Genomic DNA, 22,851 nt, shown 5'->3' on the forward strand with positions numbered 1-22,851 from the left:
CATTTTAATGTTTCTGAGGGACATCGATAAAAATATGAACAAATGGAAATGCTTTTACTTTCATATAGAAGAGTCATCATTAAAATGGCAATTCTTCCTAGGTTAGTCTTACAAATTTAGTGTCATCTCTATAAAAATACTGTTATTTTTTAACCAGATGCCAAAGTTCATTTGTGGAAAGATAAACTTGCTTGATGAGGCAGGAAAATTATGAAAGAGAAGAATAACGAGGTGCATGGGTCAGGCCAAATATGAAGGCATAGTATTTAAAAAACACTATAAATTCTCCAAAGCGGGGGAGAGGGAAAAACTAATTCCCCAATTATTAAGACAGCTGTACTGGCTCATGAATAAACAGATCAACGGAACAGGACAGAAAGCTCCAAAACGGACCCAAGTCCATACGGAATTCAGTTTATGACAAACGTGGGGTTCGAATTACTGTGGACAGAGCCCACGAGTAGGGCTGGAGCAGATGGGGAGCCACGTGGGAAGAAAGACACCACTGAGAGTCAACACAGGCCAGGGTGAATTCCTAATGTGTCAAAGATTTTAATGCAAAAAGAAAAACAAAACCATACATGTACTAGATGAAACAAGAGACATTTTAAAACTTTGGAGCACAATCAGTCTCTCAGAGTATGACACAAAACATAGAAGCATACAAGTAAAAGTAAAAACAAATGCTTGGAAAAAAATCACTACAAGCCAATGAAGAATAACAAGAAACTAGGAAAAAAATATTCACAATTCTTACCGTAGACTTAAGAACTAATTTCTCTAATATTTAAAGAGTACCTACAAATCAATACAAGTTTTTTTTTAAACAACCCACTTTTCCACAGAAGAGGAAATACAAACATCTCAAAAAAGATGGTCAACCTCATTCATAAGATAAATCCAAAGTAAAACTACACAACACCATTTTTAATAATAATACTGGTAAAAATCAAAAGTGGATAACAAACTGTGTGACACTTGTCAGAGCAGAGTTCAGATTTAAAATTGCATCCAACCAACAGTTTCTGGTGGCAGTCTCTTCCAACTTCCCACTAAGACACCATGCAATTACAGGAAACAAAACTGTTCCACGCCAAAAACAAAGTTAGACCGACTAAGAATGCCCAGAACCACTTCTTCACAGAGGGCTTTCCTGACCACAGGAGTGGGTTACGTCAATTTCCTTAGCGTATCTTCCCACAGCACTTTTAATTCCCTTTTCATTACACTCCTGACACTGGTATGGAATTATTACCCCTTTTAAGAGTATGTGAGTATCTTCTTACCCCCGAACTGTTCACCCGCTGGGTTTAGCATCCACTGATAAGCCTTACCTGAATCAACTATTTTGTAGAATTAGAAAATCACCATTAAAAACCACCTATTATTTATTTCCATACTTTTTAGCTGGCATTCTTATGTAAAAAGCTTTCCTTCACTGGAGATGAACTACAGTCACTCTAAGAAGGCAGTACAAAAATATAATTACTGTCTTTTAATTATCCATTTTCAGAATGAGGTAACATTCACTTCCATTGTTAGCAAATAAATTTAGTTTTTCTCTTTTCGCATGTCAATACAGAAACTTGTGGCTTTTATTTATTCAATGTGTCATCACCAATTACACTCAGGTCTTATGATCAAATCGTCTTAACGTGGCTAACGTCCGTTCCGACGGACGCCTGTCGCCTCCTGAGCCATCCCTGAGGGCTGCCACGCTGTGCAGCACAAGATGTCCCAGGCCCACTTCATATTTTCCCTCCCCGAACCTGACATCAGCCATTTGTCCAAGGGGCATTAGTTCTTTTTAATGATATTTAGAAACCAGGTCTGAATACTAGACGTGCGCAAAGCTACCTGAGTTTCCTTGCTTTTAGGCCCTTTGGGTTACAGAAGTAGTATTAGACATTTATATTTATATTCATATTGGTATTTCCAATTCAAATGGAGCATTACAGAGTTTTTTTCGTAATTTCTTTGGCACTACATTTGCCTCTCTTTTCTTTTACAGTGAAAAGTTTAGTTTCTAATTATTTACTTATTCAGTTTATCCTAAAATATACATAGTTTGAAAACAGCACACTAAAAAAACAAAAAAGAAAGAAACAAACTGCATACTAGTTTAAGATTTCTCTGCAGTTTTTTTGTTTTGTTTTGTTTTACTGTTTTGGCTTAGACTACATCCAACTAAGGAGTGCTATGTCCAAAAGTCACTTGAAATCATGTTTTCCTGTGTGGTTAGTTACAGTACCCACTTCATATAACATTAAGTTCACTTGTTTCATGATTTCAAATTTTACAGTTTGCTTTTTTACTCCCCCCTCCTTTGTTTTAATTTTTTTTTGCATATGTAACAAATATAAATGATTTAAAAGTCAGAACTATATAAAAAAGTACTCAGAAAGGCCTGGCCTGGCTCTCTTCCCCTTTACCCCTTCACCACAGGTAATCATTTTTCATAGGGTCTGTTTCATCCTTCCACTATCTCTTTGAGCAAAATAAGCAAGTAAGTATTTCTAGTATCCTGGTCTACACCTTGCTTTTTCCACTTAGACACCAGAAGTCACTACACATCAGTACATAGAGATAACCACTGCTTTTTAAAGCACTGCATGGTATTCCATTGTATGGTGTTCCAGTTACACAACCAGGCCTCTATTGATAGCCATCTGGATTGTCTCCAGTCTTGCGCTGTTAGAAACAGTGCAGCAAAGAATAACCCTATGCATGTGTTGTTTACTTGTGGAAGTTTATCTTCAGTGTAAATTTCTAACAATGGGACCATTGGACTGAAAGCAACTCTGTCCGCTTTCCCCAAATCCCTGTTACAGAGGGTGTACCATTTTTATATTCCTGCCAGCAATGCATGAGGCTGTTTGTTTCTCTACAACATTGTTTTCAACCTTCTGGTATTACAGGGTAATTCTGCTTTGTATTTATCTTATAAGCGATGGTAAGCATCTTTTTATATGTTTATAAACTATTTTTACTTTTTTCTTCCTGAGAACTGTTTATGTCACATCCATTTTTTTCTATCAGGCTTTCCTCACTCCCTGGTTACAAGATCATCATCCCATGCTTTTTCCTAGTACTTGAATGTTTTTATTTTTTACATTCAGAGTTGGTCCATTTTGAAATGTTAGATTCCGGGGGCAGGAAAAGTATTAGATAAACCTGAAAAATCATGGTGCTACAAAGGAAGGAAGGACAAATGATGGAGATGTGTCAAAAAAGACACAGAAGCCAAACTGAAAGGACTCCTACTGGCAAAATCTGGGACAATTTCAGCAACAAAATAAATGGTAGATTATAACTCATAAAATAAGAACCCATGAGAACATGCTGATGTAAATGAATGAACGAATAAATAAATAAATAAACGGGGAGGGAAAGCTTTTCCTTTCAGTAGAATTCTAACTATTAAATGTAAAAAAACAACCACATAATTAGAGAAACCACCATCTGGCAACCAGCACAGTAACTGTTCCAGCAAGAACGCTCAGCAGACGCTGATGAAGAGCAAGTGCAGGCATTCACAAGCAGACTTAGAGTCGCAAGGTATTTTCCCCCAACGACACCTGTCCTGAGTCGGGTTCTCTGGAATCAGGTGCTGAGACAGCGTTTGGGGTGCAGGACATTCACTAGAGATCAACCTATGAGAAAGGAAGGTGGGGAGCAGAGCTGGGCAGAAGCAGACGCCTCACTGCGGCGCAGGCCTACCCCAGCTCTGGCCACCGGCGGCGCGCTCTGCAGCAGTCCGCCCGCTCACTTAGCACTGGATGCCACTGCCCAGCGAGGGTGTGACCTGGGTGAGCTGAGTCATGCTGAGAGAGGTGACAGCTGGAAGTTGTCTGCTGACCACAAATGCCACAACTGAGCAAGTCCTTGCTCAAAGGGGGACCTTGTGGGTTGTCTGGGTCTACCAGAATACTTACTAATTATAAAGCACCTTTACAGCATGGAGAAACTTGGCAGACACCACCTTAAGTGGTGACCAAAGTAAACAGTCCCTATCATGGTACAATCAATGACACAGCATTACTTTTGTGGTATCTGTGCTAAACACATACACATAAGGAAACATCAGACAAACCTAATTTGAGGGACATTCTACACAAGAAGTCTGTACTCTTCAAACATGTCATGGTCATGAAATGCAAAGCAGGACTGAGGAACTCTTCCAGCTCGAAGGACACCACAGAGACCTGACAGCTAACTGCAGTGTGTGGGCCTGGCCTGCGGCACAGAGCACAGGATCAGCGGGACAACTGGGGAAGTCTGAGTAGGGCTTACAGATCGCAGAGAAGCGTTTTATCGGTGCTGATTTCCCGACCTTGGTGACTGTGTTCTGATTATATAAGAGAATGTTCTTTGCTGCAGACTGAATGCTTGTGTCCCCCGTGAATTCATCTGTTAAAGCCTCACGTCCAGTGTGACAGTATTTGAAGCGTGGCTTTTGGGGAGTGATTACGTCATGAGGGTGAGGCTCACATGGATGAAATTAGTGCACTGAAAGAAGGGAGATTCCTGACCCTTTCCACCATGTGACAATACAGTGAAAAGATGGCACCTATGAACTGAAGTGGGTCCTCACCAGACATCCGCCAGCACCTTGATCTTGGGACTTCAGCCTCCAGAAGCGTGGGAAATAAATTTTTACTGTTTATAAGCCACCCAGTCTATGGTGTTCTGTTACAGGAGTCTGAACAGACGAGGACAGTCTCGTTCTTAGGACATAACACTGAGGTATTTACAGGCAAAGGGACAATAGGTCTGCAACTTACTCTCACATATTTCAGAGACAAAATGACTAAATGATAATGCATGTAGCAAATGATAACCTTTAGGGAAACTGGGTGAAGGAGATATGAAAATTCTTTGTACTGTTTTTCACAATTGTCAAGTTACTTTAAAATAAAAAGTGTAAACTATAAGAAGAGAAAAATAAGATTTTATCCATTTGTAGTTTATCTTGGAGTACAGTGTGAGATACAAACCCAGTTTTACCTCTTACCAAATAGCTGTGCAGACGTCCCAGTTTCCCTCTGTGATCTGAGGTGCTCCTTTTTCTAAGTTTCTATAATTACTGTCTATTTCTGGACGTGCTGTTCTCTTCCATTGGCCGATATGTCTGTCCATACATCATACCATACAACTGCTTTTACAGTAGTCTTTATTTTTCAAGAGCAGTTTTAGAGTCACAGCAAAACTGAATAAGAAGTAGAAAGTTCTCATTTACACCCACTGCCCTCACAGTTTTAAATTAAAGAGGTTTGTGGTTTTTGGTCCAGTGGGATTTTCCCTATCACTCTTCTTTTTCGGGGGTTTTCTAGTTTTTGTTTTTGTTTTTGTTTTTTTTTATTGCATGTGACCTTTCGGATAAACTAGTCTAGTGCTAGGAAAAAAAACCACCTGTATTGGGACTGGAATTTATACACTAGCTTGGGGAGAACTGAAGTCTTTGTAATGCCAAGTTATTCTATTTATGAGTGTGAAATATGAAATGTCTTTCCATTTGTTCAAGCCTGATTTTATGTTTTTCAGGAATGTTTTCATCCTACAGACCTGGAATATTTTTTGAGTTCATTCTTAAGTATTTTATCTTTTTGATGTTATTGGAAACGGAAACTTCCAATATTTATAATTATTCATCAGTTTCATGATTGGGTATATAGAAAGTACTGGGTTTTGTTTGCTAATTTTATATCCTGCCATTTCACTCACGCCCTCTGCTTAGGCGTTCTGATGCTACTGACCCTCCTGGCTTTCCAACATACATGATCACGTTATCTGCACACACACAGCTTCTCCTCTCCCTTTCCACCGTCTCACGCTTCTCATTATTTTCTCTTGATTCAGTGTGGTAACTGATTTTGTCAGACCAGTGTCACATAGCAATGGCCATGGTGGTAAGTACTTTACTTTCTTGCCAGTTTCAGTGGAAACTGATTAAGTATTCCGTGTGTGAGTTTGTTTGAAAAGCATCTACTTACTCTTATTTTATTATGTGTTTTTTAAAATCAGGAATGGACGGTGGATCTTTCAAACACCTTTTTGGCATCTACAGAAATAATGAGTTTTCCTCCTAAAGGTATTAATATGATGAACTTATAACTAAGTAAAAGGAACTAGCTATTACCCTTCATATCTACCGGTAACGCCACCTCCTTCAGAGGCACAGTCCCTTCAAGTCCTGATCTCTTACCACCCCTGTCACTACTAACGGAGCTTTGCTCCCAAAGGTCAACAATTGTCTAATTCTAAAAGAATTTAAATAGATGTTTTATGAAAAAAGAATTCTACGACAAAAAAAATTAGAAAAATACTGGATTAAACAAAGCTACATACCTAATTACAGCAGGGTTTCTTACAATGTGTAATATGCAAATCAGGACTGTGACTGTGAAGACGGGCGCTACTACGTGAAGTCCTCATGCACCTGACCAAGTGCTGTTACACAGCTTCGAACTTCCAGTGTCAAAACCAGCACCTGGAGCACCGTAAACGTTCAGTGTTAAATCACCAAATTAACACAGAGACGTTTCTAAGGTCAGGAGAGTGTCCGTATTTGAAATTATGAGTCCTCTACTATGGGAACTCATTCCGCCTCTCCCTCTCGCAGTGGGATGGGGAGTGGCAGCGACACAGTCAGCTCACTCATTCAGCGCCTGCCCACCGAGTGCACGCTACGCAGGACTGGAAATAAAGCAGTGAACACACTACTCAGGAGAGAAGCACAAACGACGACATGCCAAGCAGTGACGCAGGGTAAGGACGAAGTGAAAGAGGAAGCACTTATTTTGAAGAGGGTAGTCAGCAAAGCCTCTTTGGTGGGAGAACACCCAAACAGAAACCTAGGTGCAGTGCGAGCTCGGCACGTGGGAGTCTGGGGGAAAGCATTCCGGGGAGAAGCGGGTACAAAGGTTCTCGGGGGAGACCACGCAGGCCCGACGGATGCCAAGCAAGGAGCCCTGCTTGGCTGAAGCAGAATGAGCAAAGGAAGATGAGTCAGAAGCCGGTGTGGGCCGGGGCACCTCGGGCCTGAGCGACCACAGAAGGAACTCTGGATTTCATTGCGAGCAAAGGAGGAAGCCACTGGGGCATGCTGGGCAGAGGAGGAAGGATCTTGACTTGGGCTTTAAAAGATTCTCTCTGGCTTTCTGGAGGGTGGGGAGGGTGAGTGTGCTGTCAGGAGGCCAGTGCACGTGTGTACGTGGGATGTGCCGCAGCCGTGACCCCCAAGCCCCTCCTGTAATATGTGCACCAGTGACGCACACTGTGACCAGTGGTGTGTCAGCGTTATCGCCTCCAGGTGCTGGTGATATCCTTTCCGTGAAATTAGTTTAAAAAGCTTCCCTGGAGACCTCACATTTAATAAGCTCACGTTTGTTCAATTAGAATGTTTATAAAAATTATTCCTCCTATGATTGCCTATGATTTATGGAGAAATCTATTCTCCATAAAACCACAATCACCATTATGTGCGACTACTTCAGTGATTTGAGCGTAGGTGCCCATCTGCTCCAGAAGATGTGCTGCATATTCAGCGACATCTAAATCTGCGTAGCTTATATGCTTACAGGAATAGAATGAGGTATTAATCTTCTTAAAGTCCCACATGACGATGCAGTGGAGGGCCCCCTCCCTTAGACAACTCTCCCACACACACACTCTTCACTGTCAGCAGCACAGCAAAAGAGGCACCTAGTTTTGCAATATGATCTTCAAATGCAGCCAATTTAAAAAAAGTGTGAGAATGTGCTACTTCACTCATTAAAGACAGTGTGCGCACGCAGGTGGGTGGGGGGAACCCTAAGAATTAAAAAAAAAAAAACCTCTTGCCAAAATATGGTAGCTATTTACATCTAGTCGCCACCTCCAACAACATGTGAAAGCCTGCCGTGCTAAGAACGTCACATGATTTTGTAAGACAGGCATCACCCCATCTTCCAGCAGAGGAACAAACTCAGGCTGAGAAGTTATCAAGATCATCCGTCAGGTAAAAAAGTATATAGCAAGGGGGCCAGTGTGGCAACCACAGAACAACTAAAGGGAAGAGTGCAAAGGAAATGATGTCAGAGAAGTAACGAGGGGCGAGGCCATGGAAAGGATGCGAGGAGCCCCCTGAACAAGGGAGGAAGCCAGCCACAGTCTTCAGGAGTGACAGATCTGGTATTCATCGTGAAGGGGTCATTCTGGCTGCTTTGCAGCAGACAGACAGGATACAGAGCGAGAGGATGGGGTGGGAGACGAGGCGGGAGAGACGAGACATACGGCCCTGCAGTGACACAGATGATACCACCCCGAACTTAGGGACTCGAAACAACCGCCATGTATTACTTCCCACAAGGACGGGTCAGCAGTTGGGCCATGATCAGCTGGGCTGTTTTTCTACTGGCTCCAGCCAATGTGCAGCTCGCCTAGGGCAGGAGAGTCTAAGATGGCCTCATTCGCACATCGGGGGATTTGGTGCTTAGCTCTTCTTAGCTGGACCTCTCTCTCCATATGGGCCAGTCTAAATGCCCTAACCTGGCAACCACAACATTCCAAAAGACTAAAGCAGAAGATGCATGCTGTCTTGAGGTCTAGGCTCCAGATCACACACGTCAGTCCCACCACGTTCTACTGGTAAAAGCAAGCACAAGGCCAACCCAGATTCACTGGGTCGGTGCACAGACTCCACCTCTGGGGAGGAAGTGCAAACTACTGTGGCCATGTTTTTCAGTCTACTACACAAGACGCCTGGTGGCTCGAATGAACAGCGGCAGTGGTGGTGAGAAGCAACTGAGTTCTGCTACACTTAACAGGGTATGATGATTAATGGACGTATGGTGACTTTTCAACCAGGGAACTGAAAGGATAAAACTCATCTACTGAGCTAGGACAGAGGAACAGGTGCAGAGAAGAAAGAGAAAAAAAACTCAGTTTTGTTTTGAACACAATGAACGTGAGATGCCTATAAGATTTCCAAGCAGAGACGTTAAAAAAAAAAAAAAAGGAAGCAGAGCTGTCCAGCAGACATTAGAGACTGGAGTTTGTGTGCAATGTCTTCTCTGCCACAAAGTGGAAGTGATCAGAGGAGAAGTTTTACCTGCATGACTAGGGCATAATGCTGTTCTCCCAAATAGCCTGACCTGGTTGCTAAGTTGTCCAGCACCTCTTCCATATTTCTCGTCTTACAAGAAAGCAGTGAAGGCCCAAAGGTTCTGTTTATAAGGAAGAAAATATAAAAGCTCTTTTTGTTCATGTGGGTTTGGCTTTTTTTGGATATATATTTACAGAGTTCTCCCAGACCAATCTGCTTCCTGGTATCAACAGAAAATGATATCAGGACAGGTTAAATCACTAGCAGTCTTTAGAATAAAAACCTGTTCTTCAAAAAAAGAAAAGAGAAAGACCACGATAACTGTAGAATGCAAGTAAAGAAAACTGCAGAGCACTATAGCTTTCAAAAGGCAAGTTACACAGAAAATTATTATGCTCTAGCTCTGTAAACAGATGTGAAATTACAAAATTAATAAAAAGGTTTTTAGAAATACTTTAATTCATATCTTAACTTTTCCTATAATTAGATCAATTGCTGAGGATGACATTTAGGGAGCCAGATTTTAAAAAACAGTACCAGCATAATTTCCTAAAATTACTATTTCAAAATCCCAAACACTGCATAACCAATAAGCAATATCATGTAGCCTTTGAACCCAAAGAATGTTGAAATATATGCTGGTTAACTATGATCTAATTGTTACTGTGGATGTTTGCTCAATGTACTCAAAAATATGATTCAAGTGAGTTTGTAAGAAGATAATTGTATTTAATTCAATACATATTATTAAAAGTCTACCAGCAACTAGACTCTGTAGTGGATACAAAGATGAACAGGACCCAATCATACTATAAATCTTAAAATAATGAAGTGCAAGATTTTTATTTATATTCTAATTCAATGCACAATTTGCGGAGGATTACTAGAAATATATTCTTAGATAAAACTGTAAACATATTCTAGAAACAGAAAAATACAAATTAGAATGTGAAGCAGATAATAAGGGGAGAAACAGTGCTACACACTACAACACAGATGAACCTCAAATACATGCACCAGACACAAAAGACCACTTCCTGTATGTCTCCCTTTGTGTGAGACGCCCAGAAGAGGCACACAGAGACAGAACGTACATTAGCCGCTGCCTTGGACTGGGGATGCGAACGGGAACTAACCACAAATGGGCATTAGGGATCTGACTAGGGTGACAAAAAATGTTCTAAAAATGGATGGTCATGATGATTGTGTAACTTGGTAAGTTCACTGAAAATCACTGCAGTGTTCATCTCAAACAAATAAATCTTGTGATATGTAAATTATCTCGACAAAGTTGCTTTAAAAAAAATAGGCAAAATAAAAACTTTTACAGACATACAAAAGCTGAAATAATTCATCACCACTTGACCTGCATTACAATAAATGTTAAAGGAAACCCTCAGGCAGAAGAAAATGACACCAGCAAGAAATACAGATCTATAAAAAAGAAAGAAGCATACCAGAAATGGTAAGCAGATAGGTAAATATATAAGATTCGTTTTCTTATTATTTAAATATTTAAAATAGACAAACTGTTTAAACAAAATAATGGCAACATAGTGTGAGTTTTATAACATAAAAAATGCATGACAACAATAGCATAAAGGCTTGCATAGAAGAAATGGAAGAATCCTTTAATAGGGTACTATATGTGAACTGGTATATCAACGGAAGGTAGATTATGATAAATTAAATGTTATGTTATAAACCTTAAAGCAATCACTAAAATAACAGTTATAGCTAATAAGCTAACAAAGGAGAAAACAATCATAAAAAATAATTTAAAATGTAAAATCTTTCAAAAATTGATGAAGTCAAAGAAGGCGAGGACGAAAAGGGGAAAAAACAATAGACAGGACAGATTTTTTTAAAAAGCAAATGATAAGACTTAAACTTACCCACATCAATTATCACATTAAATGCAAATGGTCAAAACATACCAATTAAAAGGCAGAGATTGTACAGCATGATGACTATCATATTTGAAACTTACTAACAGTAAATTTTAAAAGTTCCCGTAACAAGGAAAAAAATTTGTAACTATGTGTGGTGATGGATGTTAACTAGACTTCTTGTGGTGATCATTTTGCAATATAAACATACATTGAATCATTATGCTGTACACCTGAAACAAGTATGTTCTACGTCAATTACATCTCAATTAAAAACAAAAGAAAGGAAAAGGGGCAGACATTTTCAGAGTGGATTAAAAAAGCAAGCCCAACTATATGCTGCTTACAAAGAACACATTTTAAATATAAAGACTAAACAGGTTAAAGCAATACCATGCTATTACTAATCAAAAGAAAGATCAGTGGACATGCTACCATATGCCAAAGTAGATTTCAAAGCAAATAGTATCACCAGGGATAAGAAAGTCACTTCATAATGATAAAGGGTCAATTCACGGAAAGGACAATAGTCCTAGAGATTTTATGTGCCAATTACAGAGCTGCAAGATACATGAAGCAAAAACTGACAGAACCACAAGGAGAAACAGACAAATCCACAATTATTGCTATAACTCTCAGTACTTGATAGAACAAATAGAAAATCAGCAAGAACACAGACGACTTGAACACTATAAACCAACTTGCCTTAACTGACATTTATGGAGCATTAAGACATAACAGAATACCCAACAACAAACAGCAAAATACACTGCTGCATACAGAATACATTTTTTTTTCAAATGAACATGGAACACTTCCAAGACAGACCACATTCTGGGCCATAAAACAAGCCTGAATACATTTTAAAGGGCAAGTCATACAAGGTATGTTCTCTGACCACATGGAATTACATGTGAAATCAGGAACAAAAAGAGATCTGAAAAATCCCCAAGTAACTGCAAACTAAGCAGCATACTTCTAAAATAGCCCATGGGTCAAAGGTGAAATGAAAAATGAAATTAAAAAATAATTTAAATTGAATGAAAATGAAAATACAACATATCAAAATTCATGAGATGTGAATAAAACATATTTAGGGGTAAATACACAGGAGTAAACACCTAAGAAAGGGCTCAAATCAATTTCTGTTTCCACATTAAGAAACTAGAAAAAGAACAAATCAAACCCAAAGTAAAAGAAGAGAGGAAATAATATCAGACAAGAAACCAATGAAATAGAAAACAGAAAAATAATGGAAAAAAATAAGTGAAATCAAAAGCTGATTCTTTTGAAATCAATAAAAGACACTGCAATCAACTGTGTCAAGACAGTGCGCTCAACACTGATGTTTAAGCTATTTATCTTGTCTCTTTCTAAATCTGGAGAAATTATGAAGGAGACACAATGAATTCTTAGATATGTTATAGTTCTACCCTACATATTCTCTCTGAAAAGCACATAGAAGGTATAACCATCCTTGAAAAAACCATATAGCTCTTCCAAGCAGTAATTTTCTCAGAAGTAAAATAAAGGGACTGAATTAATCATCTCTAAAATCTCTTTAAGCTCTAAGATCCTCTACATGCCAAATAAGAGGTACACGTCTACTACTAACAGCTTCAAATGACCTGATAAAATCCTGGGAACCTGTATTAGCACTTTCCTCAAAACCAACTTGACCGGAAAAGTGGGTCAATCCATCCATAACTAAACTCATATGTTTAAACATCAGCCTTGAGGGAAAATCGAAAATTTTCACTTTAATTTAAAATCAAGGACCAATATTATTAATTACTCCATCATTACTTCTCTGCTTATCACCCCTGTGGGATGGCCGTCTCAGATGCATTACCTCTTTTACCAACTCAATTTTGTCAGCATCACTCCTACCAGCAATGGGAGTTACTGATACATTTCTGCATGTGTGTATATATGTGTGTTTATGTGTATGGAATTACAAAAGTAAGTCATGGAGGCTGGGATGGAACAAAAGGCTTCTCATAAACTTTTTTCAAATGTCCTACAGTGAGTCATGCATTTCTGTTGTCTGAGATACTTAGGAGCCTTCCGCTGCTACCCTTCCGGAGAAAATTACCTTAGATAAATAATTACAGACAAGACTGGAATCTGCCCTGAGTGTCCAGTTGTGGGTAACCAAGCAGACTAGTCTTCCATGGTAGTTAAAAAGAAAAGCATGGGCTGTGAAGCCAAGCCGTTTCAGTTCCAATTCTAGTTACATCATTTACTAGTTGTGAGACCCTGCACAAATCACTCAACGTTGTGGAGATTATTATGAGGATTAACACATAAATTAAGACATGTAAAGATACAATTATCATTCTCTCCCATTGAGTTTGATTTAAAAAAAAACACCGGAAACTAAGAAAACTCTATAAAAATTATTGAAACAGCACTTTAAGTAAAACTCACACTTCACTCAACTTAAAACTCCTATAAAGTTACACACTGATATATCTCAGCAGGAGGGTCTGTGCTTATGAAAACATAAACTACACATAAGTAGTTTAAAGGATAGTTTCAATACGAGACTGAACGAGTTTCATGCTCAACTATATAGTCTAGCGACACCTCAGTCCTCCCAAATTCTTCCTCAACTCTGATAACTCTTAAGTATTAAATGCAGGCCCTATGTAAGACCTTTCACCGCTGAGTGTTTTAAAACTATGCCAAGCATTGGGCCTTAATTGTTGCAGAATGTTTTACTTTAATGAAATCCTGGGGTGTGACCTCCAAAGGAAGGGCCTAAAGCCTAACTGATCTCCAAAAACCTCAACCACTTTGCCCCGCCCAACTCCCCATTATGGACCAAACAATTCAGTTCTACTGAGCCTCCTGGCTCACTATAAATTACGTGCAGAGTGGAAAGCTGAGGGTCACATTCTTGTAGTCACTCAACAACTGTGTGGAGCGAGTCGCTCAGCCTCATTACCCCCATCCCTAGAGATACCTGCGCTCAGACACTGAGGATTAAGGAAGGAAACGTTCTCCATTGCCAGGAGCACACAGCACTGCTCAATCTGAGTTCAACTGCCCTTCCTGACGACACCTTTGGACATTTTTGACAACCCTCTATGGGTTAAATGTGCAATTTCAACATTAACGCATATTTTCAATGTTCCCTGAAAAGCTTTACTCCAAAACCACTAGGGAATTAGAACTGAGAGAGAATAACTTCCTGACGGTATTAAGTAAGACGCATACAGCTTTCGGAATAAATGCTCACTCAAGAGTAAATAAAATAAAAGTACCATCACGAGCTGATGAGAATCCTACGATCATTATCACTTTCCGGAAGTAGCTTTAAGAAGTACCTAAATCTAGTCAATTTTAATAGATTCAAACATCACTTGTGGCAAACATTTTGGTACCCAAAAGGAGGAAACTGAACAGTAATACTCAACAGAGCAACTCCGTTATTATTTGGAAATATATTCCACAACTAACTTATTCCGGGCCTACCTGCAGGGATAGTTCTCCTTAAAATTAAACATCCTACAGGTAAAAAGTAATTTTCTGAAAGGTAAGCATTTTCATTTAAAACCTTCCCCCAAGCCTGAGTCAGAGCCTTCTCTTCCGCGGGCAGAAGTCGGTTTTAACCAAGTACGTGCCGGGGAGCCGGACAAACGCGGGCCACGCCGGGGTGGGGGTCCCGATTCCACACCTCCCGGCGTGCGGCGGGGGTGGGGGGCCGCGGCTTGCCCGTCGCGCCCTGAGGGTCTCCTCCCTCAGGCGCGCCGCCGGCCCTTCGGACACCCGGGCACCCGGGCACCCGGGGCCGCGTCCTCGGGGAGGCCGAGCCGGGCGGGAGGGCCGTCCGCCGAGAGGAACCGCCTCGGGACCCGGGGCGGGAGGACGGGCGGCCCGGCCGCGTCCAACCGGAAGGCACATTCCGTCCAAGCTGCCGGGCGCCGACGGGAAACGGACGGGTCCCGGAGGGGTCCGCACGGCCGGGCCGGGGAGCGGGGACACGGCCCCGCGGGCCCCGCCGACCGAGGGCCGCCCGCGCCCAGGCCCGCCGGTACTCACACACGCACAGCTCCACCACGTACGCGTAGTAGGACCACACGACCACGAAGGTGATGAACAGCACAGGCACCCAGCCCACGCTGCGCTGGCAGCAGCGCCACAACGTGCAGGGCGCCATGTTCCGCCGGCGGCCGCGGCACCCAGCGGCCCGGGCTGGCGGGGCGCGCCAGGCCCCCGTCGGCGGGGGCGGCGGCGGCTACTCCGGCGCTCCCGGTAGCTCCGCCCGGCTCCGCCCGGCTCCGCGCCCCGCCCCCGCCGAGACCCCTCCCCGCGCCGCCTCGCGCCTGGCCCCGCCCCCGCCCCGCATTGTGTCCGCACTGGCCGCCGTCGGGGACGGGGCCTGCGCGCGATGGGGGCGGGCCTGCAGGGCGGGGCCTCCAAGTGGGCGGGGGCCGGGCTCCGGAAGGGGCGGGGACAGGCGGCGGAAATGAGCGGAGGGCGCGCAGGCGCACAGCCACAATTTCCAAACAAATCTACTACCAAGGAAAAAAGGACGCAGTTAAAAATCAACAATAAGAGGGAGGGTGTAGCTCAGTGGTAGACTGCATGCTTAGCATGCGGAAGGTCTTGGGTTCGATCCCCAGTACTTACAGTTAAAGAATATAAATAAATAAACCTAATTATCCCCCCGAAGAGACACAGTTTAAAAATCAATTATAAGAACTCCAATGCACTCAAAATAAAACAACCTTATGAAGCAGTCTTACAAACAGTATATGGCATGCCCAAAGAGGTGAGTGAAAGAATAACTTCCATCTAAAAGGAACAACAAAAAAAATTGAAACAAAATAATAAACAAAAATAGAGAAAGAATAGGTGGATTTAAAAAATAAGATTTTAGAAATCTTCAGAATATTAAAATATTGTCAGATTAAAAGCTCAACAGACAAGATAAATTCTAATCTGGACACTGGAGAAGAGGGACTTAGCAAGCCGGGAGATACTGCTGAGAAATTCATCCAGAACACTACTCAAAGAACATTTTTTTGCAATATGAAAAACATGGAAGATACATTGGCAGACTTCAACACACATCTATGATAAGTGTTCCAGAAGTAGAGAATGAAAGCAGTGTCAAAGAAACAAGTTCTGAAGAGATTAAATCTGAGAATGTTCCAGAGTTGAAGAAAGACATGTCTGGAAAACATAGGCACAGAGTAGTGAAGCTATTCAACATTTAAAATAAAACTCTTTTAAGATTCCAGAGCTAGAAGTCATATTACCAAAGGAATGCTAATTAGACTGACAGCTGACTTCCTACCAGTGATAACAGACTCCAGGGGACGATGAAGTAGTGTTCTCAGTGCTGAGGGAAAATACCTAGTGTCCCTAAGTTTTACAGCCAGAGAAGTGATCACTTAAGAGCAAAGGCAGAGTGAACAGGCAGCCAATGGAACGGGAGAAATGTTTGCAAATCATATATTTGATAGGGGATTGCTATGCAGAATATATATATAAAGAACCTCTACAACTCAAAAACAACAGAACCCAAACAACTCCATTTAAAAATGGGAGAAGGATTTAAATAGATATTTGTCCAAAAAGATACAAATAACCAATAAGCACATGAAAAGATGCTCAACATCTCTAATCATCAGGGGACTGCAAATCAAAAGTACAATGAGAAAGTACATCACACCCATTAGGATGGCTACTACAAAACAACAAAAAGAAAAGCAGAAAATAACAAGCGTTGAGGATATGGAGACATTTGGAACCCTTGTGTGTTGCTGTTAGGAATATAAAACTGTGTAGCTGCTGTAGGAAACGTATGGCAATCCCCTCCCAAAATTAACCATAGAATTGTCATGTGATCCAGCAGTTCTATTTCCTGTATATTCCCAAAAGAAAGGAAAGCAGGAGCTCACACAGGTATTTGTAAACCCATGTTCACTGCAGTATTATTCACAATTGTCAAAAGGTGGGAGGAACCCAAGTGTCCATTGTCAAATGATGGATAAGCAAAATGTGCTCCATACATACAGTGGAATATTATTCGGCCTTAAGAAGGAAGGCAATCCTGTCACATGCTACAACGTGGATGAATCTTAAAGCTATTATGCTAAGTAAAATAAGCCAGTCACAAAAAGACAAAAACAGTTGACCCTTGAGAAGTGAAAGGGTTAATCCACATATAAGTTACAGGCAGCCCTCCGTATCTGAGGGTCCTCTGCATCCAAAGATTCAACCAACCATGGACTGTATAATGCTGTAGTATTTACTAGCAAAAAAGGTACATATATTTGTGGATCTGTGCAGTTCAAACGTGTCATTCAAGGGTCAACTGTACCATATAATTCCACTTACATGAGGTACATAGAGCAGTCAGATTTGTAGAGAAAGTAGATGGTGGTTCCCAGGGGCTGCCAGGAGGGGAATTACTGTTTAATAGATACAGCGCTTCAGGTGGAGAAGATGAAAAAGTTCTGGAGGTGATAGTGGTGACAGCCGGACAGCAATGTGCATGTACTTAACGCCACTGACCTGTACACTTAAAAGGGGAAAATGTTATATCTATTTTGCCACAATTTTAAAAAGAGTGAAGGCAAAGCAAAGACATTTTCAGACGTGAAGTCTAAGAAAGTTTACCACCTACAGAGTCCCACTGAAAGAACTATTAGGAGTTGTATTTGAGCACATAGAATAGCCATCACAAAGAAGGAAGGTGTTTGCAAAGAATAAACAGTAGTGAACACAGAAATTGGTAAGATATCTTTGTAAATGTAATTGCAATTAATGGAAAAACCTAGAACAACTTTCTCGTGTGTTTAAAAGAGTAAAAGGAAAAAATTCTGGTCAAAATAACCAGATGAGGGAGTGGAGGGTGCTTGGAGATAACTAGATGTTAAGGTTCTTTTACTCACGAGCTGGAGGGAGATACTGAATTAACTTTAGACATTGTTAGACAAATTGATATTTAGGTACATACATTGGAACAAGGGTATTTACTGAAAGAATAGAAATATCATCTCTAACTTTTTAACAAAGTAGCAGTGAAGAAAATAGAGAATACTTTAGTCTAACAGAAGATAGAAAAGAAGAAGGAAAAAGGAACAAAATAGTACTGGAAACAGATGAACAGATATGAGATGAGAAAGTTAAAACCATCTTGAGCAGTAATCACAATACATTTAAACAGAATATTTACCGTATTATGTAAAACTACATTTTATTTTTTTAACAAAAAGTGTATGTGGGAAAACTGGAAGCAAAATATTAGCAGCTTTGGTTATTTCTCACAGTTCTACAAAAACATGTCATACTTTTAGGACCATTTTTGAGACGAGGATGATGCCTGCTGCCCAGTGATAGGTGGTAATTATTGTCATCATTAAAAATGCAAGACATCACTGATATGTGGAATCTAAAACAGAGACAAATGAGCTTATTTACAAAACAGAAAAAGACTCACAGACATAGAAAACAAACTTACGGTCACCAAAGGGGAAAGTGGGGTGGGAAGGGATAAATTGGGAGTTTGAGATTTGCAGATACTAACTACTATATACAAAATAGATAAACAACAACGTCCTACTGTAGAGCACAGGGAACTATACTCAATATCTTGTCGTAACTATAATGAAAAGAATATGAAAAGGAAGATACGCATGTTTATGTGTGACTGAAATACTATGCTGTACACCAGAAATTAACACAACATTGTAAACTAACTATATACTTCAATGAAAAAAAATGCAAGACATGCCTTCCTCTTGGCTTTCTCAGCAGTGGCAATGAATCTGACCACTGGCTTTTAAACTTGTGGGGGGTAGGCTGAAACACACACACACACACACACACACACACACACAAACATAAAATTGTGTTTCCCTATTTCTATGAACAAGAAAAAATATCGTCTGAGAACTTCAGAAGGGCCGCATCTTGCTTTAGGATCAAGAGAGTGGGGGAAAGTGGCAGCCTTTGACCTTCAGTGCTGAATCAGAAGAGAGAAGGAGTGGGTTGGAGGCCCCCCATCCCTGCGTCCGCTGCCTTCTCACTGTCTCCGGTGAGTCCTGGGCCTGCGGTGCCCCGCCAGCCACCGGCCTGCTCTGCCCCACAGACACCCCGCCTGCAGTCCTCCCGCGTCTTCATCCTCCTTCACTCACTCCCAGCACACCCTGCCCTCAGCCAGCCTCTGCTCTAAGTTCGAGGACTGGAGGCTCCTTCAGCGCCACGAGCAGCTCGGTTGCTCTGTCTCATCTTCAGTTCTCCTCTGTGAATTAAATTCTACCTCCGGGAGGGAGGAATGTCAAGGAATTTGTGGACATCTGTTCCCAGCATCACAGTACTGGGTGAGTATTTGGAGGAGGTACTCTGAGGCTATGCGGAGAGCCTGCTTCTCTGTAAAGTTTCTCCCACTAATTTGAACATCCATCAGTGGACTGGGCTGAGCCGGCCTTTCTTTTTCTTTGCTGTGTAGTTGACTGATGATCTGTTTGTTGACTAATAAAATGCAGCCAAAAAGGGAGTCCGGAGATGCAGCTGTCACAGTGGGATCACAGATAGAGCCCTGACCCTGACGACTGCGAGTTTCTGGTTGGGTGGGATCTGTGTGTGCACATCTGGGATCTGTCCCCAGAAAGCTTCCTGACCACTAGTTCACTCATCAGCCCAGGTGAGTGTTACTGACGGCACTTAGGCTGCAGGGAAGTCTGGGCTTGGCTGCTGCCCCTGGAAACACTGACCGGCTCCCCGCCAGAAAAGAGCGGGTACACAGCGCTGCCGTCTCCACTGCTGTGATCTCTCTGTGATCGCTTTGCATTGCGAACCGACTTTTCCGGCGGAGGCGGCGGAGTGGACGTGCCGTTCCAGACGGGAGAGGCGCACGTGCCGAGCTCTTGCGTGTGCGCGTGTTTGGGTGTGTGTTTATCTGTGTGCGTATGTGCGTGAGGGCTCAGCGTTTGGAACTGTCTCGTAGTCGGCCTGTCCACGTGAAGTCCCTGTCTCATACGCTCAGGTACCTCTCCTACGTACGATCTTTAAATCAAAGATCGTTTCCCTAGACTGTGAACTTTTAAAGGAAAGATTAGGTCTGTTTTGCTTCCACTGTGAGCCCAGCGGGCGGTGGTACCAAGTGCTGCCAGGGTGCAGGCTGTGGCTGTTGGGACGTTGGCAGGACAGCAGCGGAGGGCACGCCCGTCCCAGCGTCACCAAGCAGAGCGTGAGGGAGGGACGGGCTGGCGCAGGGAGACAATGGCTCACAACCGGCGGGGTCATGAGACTTAATGTGAGCATCCTCGTGTTAACTGCCGCCTGGAGCCCCTTGTACAACCTCTGGCACCATTTCTTTATCCACTTTCATTGTGCTCGGCACTCAAGTCACTTCAGAATTTTTATTTGAAATGATGCTGCAATGAAAATTCCTTTAATTCTCTCTGGGTCGTAAAATTCTATCACTAGGGAGAGCATGTCTGACGTTCTGCAAAATAAAGGAGTTATTAATTAATACCATTGTCTCCCAGAATTGAATGTCTAAGTCTTACGTAAATCCAGGTAATATAAATGTTATAAGCAAAATGTTTTCTCCCGTTCCATCTTCTTGGAGGGAAAGCTCTCACGCACAGAAGACCACACCAGCAGTGCTGGGCGGAGCCGGTGAGCACAGGGATCTGACGGTGCTTGTGCTGAAGGAGGAGCCCACCCCGTTACAGCCCCCCCGTTACAGCCCCCCACCCCGTTACAGCCCCCCAACCCCGTTACAGCTCCCCCATTACAGCCTCCCCACCCCGTTACAGCCCGTCACCGGCGTCCAGAGTTCTCGCAGAACGTAGCCAAGCGCAAACCGCACCTGATGGGAGCTGTGGTAGCACCGTGCTCGCCCCTCTAAGAGCTGGCGGGACGCAGCTCAGGCGTGTCAGTCCACCGTCTCTCCCGTGCCCGTCAGTCGGGAAGTCACTTTGGAAATCTTCCGTACTTTGCTGGGCGTTCGCGCGGCCTCCGCTAAGGATCAGGAGTGGGGGCCCCAGGAGAGAACCGTTTGGAAAGGCAGGAGCGCCATCTAGCGGACCGTCTGCGTTGCCTTCTTGCGCCGTCAAGGAGCCGCGGCGCTGCGGCAGGTGACAGGCAAGTCTCCTTATTTTCCTCAGCGCGGTTTTCTCCCTGCGTCTCATCTTCCGGTCGCAGCTGTCCCGCGGCACTGGGGGGACACTGGTGTCAGTCTGCCCCCAGCTCTTGAGGACGTGCCGTTTCCGCTAAGCACACCTTGACTCCTCGTTCGCCCCGAGCTGCCTCGTCTGCTTCTGTGTGTCCTTATTGGCATCAAACTGATTCTGCTGTTTGCCTGGTACTTCCCAGGGAAGATCAGGGAAATTTCCTTAAAATGCACGTACCCGTTACAGGGTAGCGGCACACACCTGCCACGGTGGCGGACAGAGGACACAGCTCTCCGAGGCCCGGAGCCCTGCTTTGGGGTGGAAACCCTGTCGCAGATTGACGCGAGCTCGGCTCCGCGGATCCCCCTGTGCGCGTGCCTGTCCGGGTCCTGCTTTTCTTTGGTACCAAGCCGGCAGAAACGCCAGCTGGAGAAACGCCGCCCGCGTCGCTAAGACGAGGGTTCCGGGCGCTCGTCGTCCCCAGCTCACCTGGCGGAGGAGAGGGACGGCGGGCTGTGGGACGCCTGCGGGCCGAGAGAGGCCCGCCCCGGACTAGAGAGAGGGCCTGGCTGGCTCCTCTCTGCTTCCCACGCCCCCCTGCTGGCTCCCCTCCGCCCCCGATGGAAGGCTAAGCTGCTCTCGTAACAGGAGGAGAAAATAAAGCGTGCAGATCAAAGTGCAGTCTTTCGCAGAGCTGCTAGTTCACTGCTCACCGTCAAAGCTGTTGCTGACAAAGCGTTAAGGACATAGTCCCTGGAGCATCCTCTTCCCCCGGCGGCCAGCTTCTTGAAAGTTCCCCTGAAACCTACCTGTCGCTGTGACCCCGGTCCTCTGGCGATGAGGCAGTCCGCCCTGCTGGCCCCGGAGACCCCGGGCTGGCCTGAGCCGCCAGCCTCTCCCTGTGGGGAGGAAGCTTCTACCCTTTAAACTCTTCTGGGAGTAGCAGCCTCCCCCCCCGGAACCCCCCCGTAAACGGCCTCGCCGGCCGCCCTCCAGCCTGCGGGGGCCTGGACCCCGCACCCTCCACCCCACCCGGGGGGTCAGGGGGGCTGGAGCGCGGTGAGCACGTCCGCAGGCGAGTCAGGCTTCCCGGGGGCGGCGCGGGCCTCCTCGGGCGCTCGCGCCTTGGAGGACGGACTCGCTACGCAGAAGCAGAGACGGCAGTGGGGAGAGCGCTGGTGGTTCCTCCTCGGTCCCAGCTGCCCGCTGACCGTCTCCCCCCTGTCTGACCTCCTGCAGAGCGGTCTCAGGGCGGCTGCGTGGGGGGGGGGGGCACGTCAGGGTCGCCGCGTGGCCGGGAGTCTGGCCTGACCAGAGCCCCTCTCCTGTGAGCAGACGGTGTGGACCCAGATCGTCTGAAGGCTGCTCGGTGAACAGAAAACCAAAGCAAGGGGCCGATCGCAGCCGGCTCCGGTGCCCTGCAGCAGGGGTGCGTCTGTCTCGAAAGGAGGACGCTTCCTGGGCGGGCCGCGCTGTCTGGGAAGTCCTTCCTATGCGCTCACGACTGGCCCATAGCTCCTTCTTACCTCTTCATGATTCAAAAATATTTACTGAGCAGCCACCACGTGTCACGTGTTGTATCAGGTACCAAAACACAGCGGTGAATAGAGAAATTCTCTGTTCTTGCAGGACTGAAATTCTAGGAGGATGGAGACAATAGCCAAATTAAAAATACATACACACGCACTCCGGGAGAGCAGGTCCCGTGGAGAGAAACAAAACAGAGCAAGGATGG

General features: G+C 43.9%; 1 protein-coding gene and 1 long non-coding RNA gene across 11 annotated transcripts in view; both read right to left on the reverse strand.

The window, feature by feature from the left end:
* Positions 1-15,267, reverse strand: part of ZDHHC20 (zDHHC palmitoyltransferase 20) — a 54,158-nt gene extending 38,891 nt beyond the window's left edge. For 4 of the 10 annotated variants that reach the window (XR_012079809.1, XR_012079808.1, XR_012079807.1 and 1 more), the window contains exon 1: positions 15,022-15,267. Coding sequence is in view for 6 of the 10 variants with exons in the window: in XM_072975985.1 (XP_072832086.1) it covers positions 15,022-15,139 (118 nt within the window). In the remaining 4 variants the exon portion in view is untranslated. The remainder of the gene's footprint in view (positions 1-15,021) is intronic. The other 6 variants (XM_072975987.1, XM_072975986.1, XM_072975984.1 and 3 more) reach the window with 2 other exon arrangements.
* A 3,622-nt stretch (positions 15,268-18,889) lies between these two features.
* Positions 18,890-22,548, reverse strand: LOC116283369 (uncharacterized). The gene is made up of 2 exons (XR_004192979.2): positions 20,813-22,548; positions 18,890-20,443 (listed from the first exon to the last, which is right to left on the reverse strand). It is a non-coding gene; the product is annotated as an uncharacterized lncRNA (long non-coding RNA).
* Positions 22,549-22,851: the final 303 nt, after the last annotated feature.

This window comes from Vicugna pacos, chromosome 14 (genome assembly GCF_048564905.1).
Source record: "Vicugna pacos chromosome 14, VicPac4, whole genome shotgun sequence".
In the NCBI taxonomy this organism is placed as follows: Eukaryota; Metazoa; Chordata; class Mammalia; order Artiodactyla; family Camelidae; genus Vicugna; species Vicugna pacos.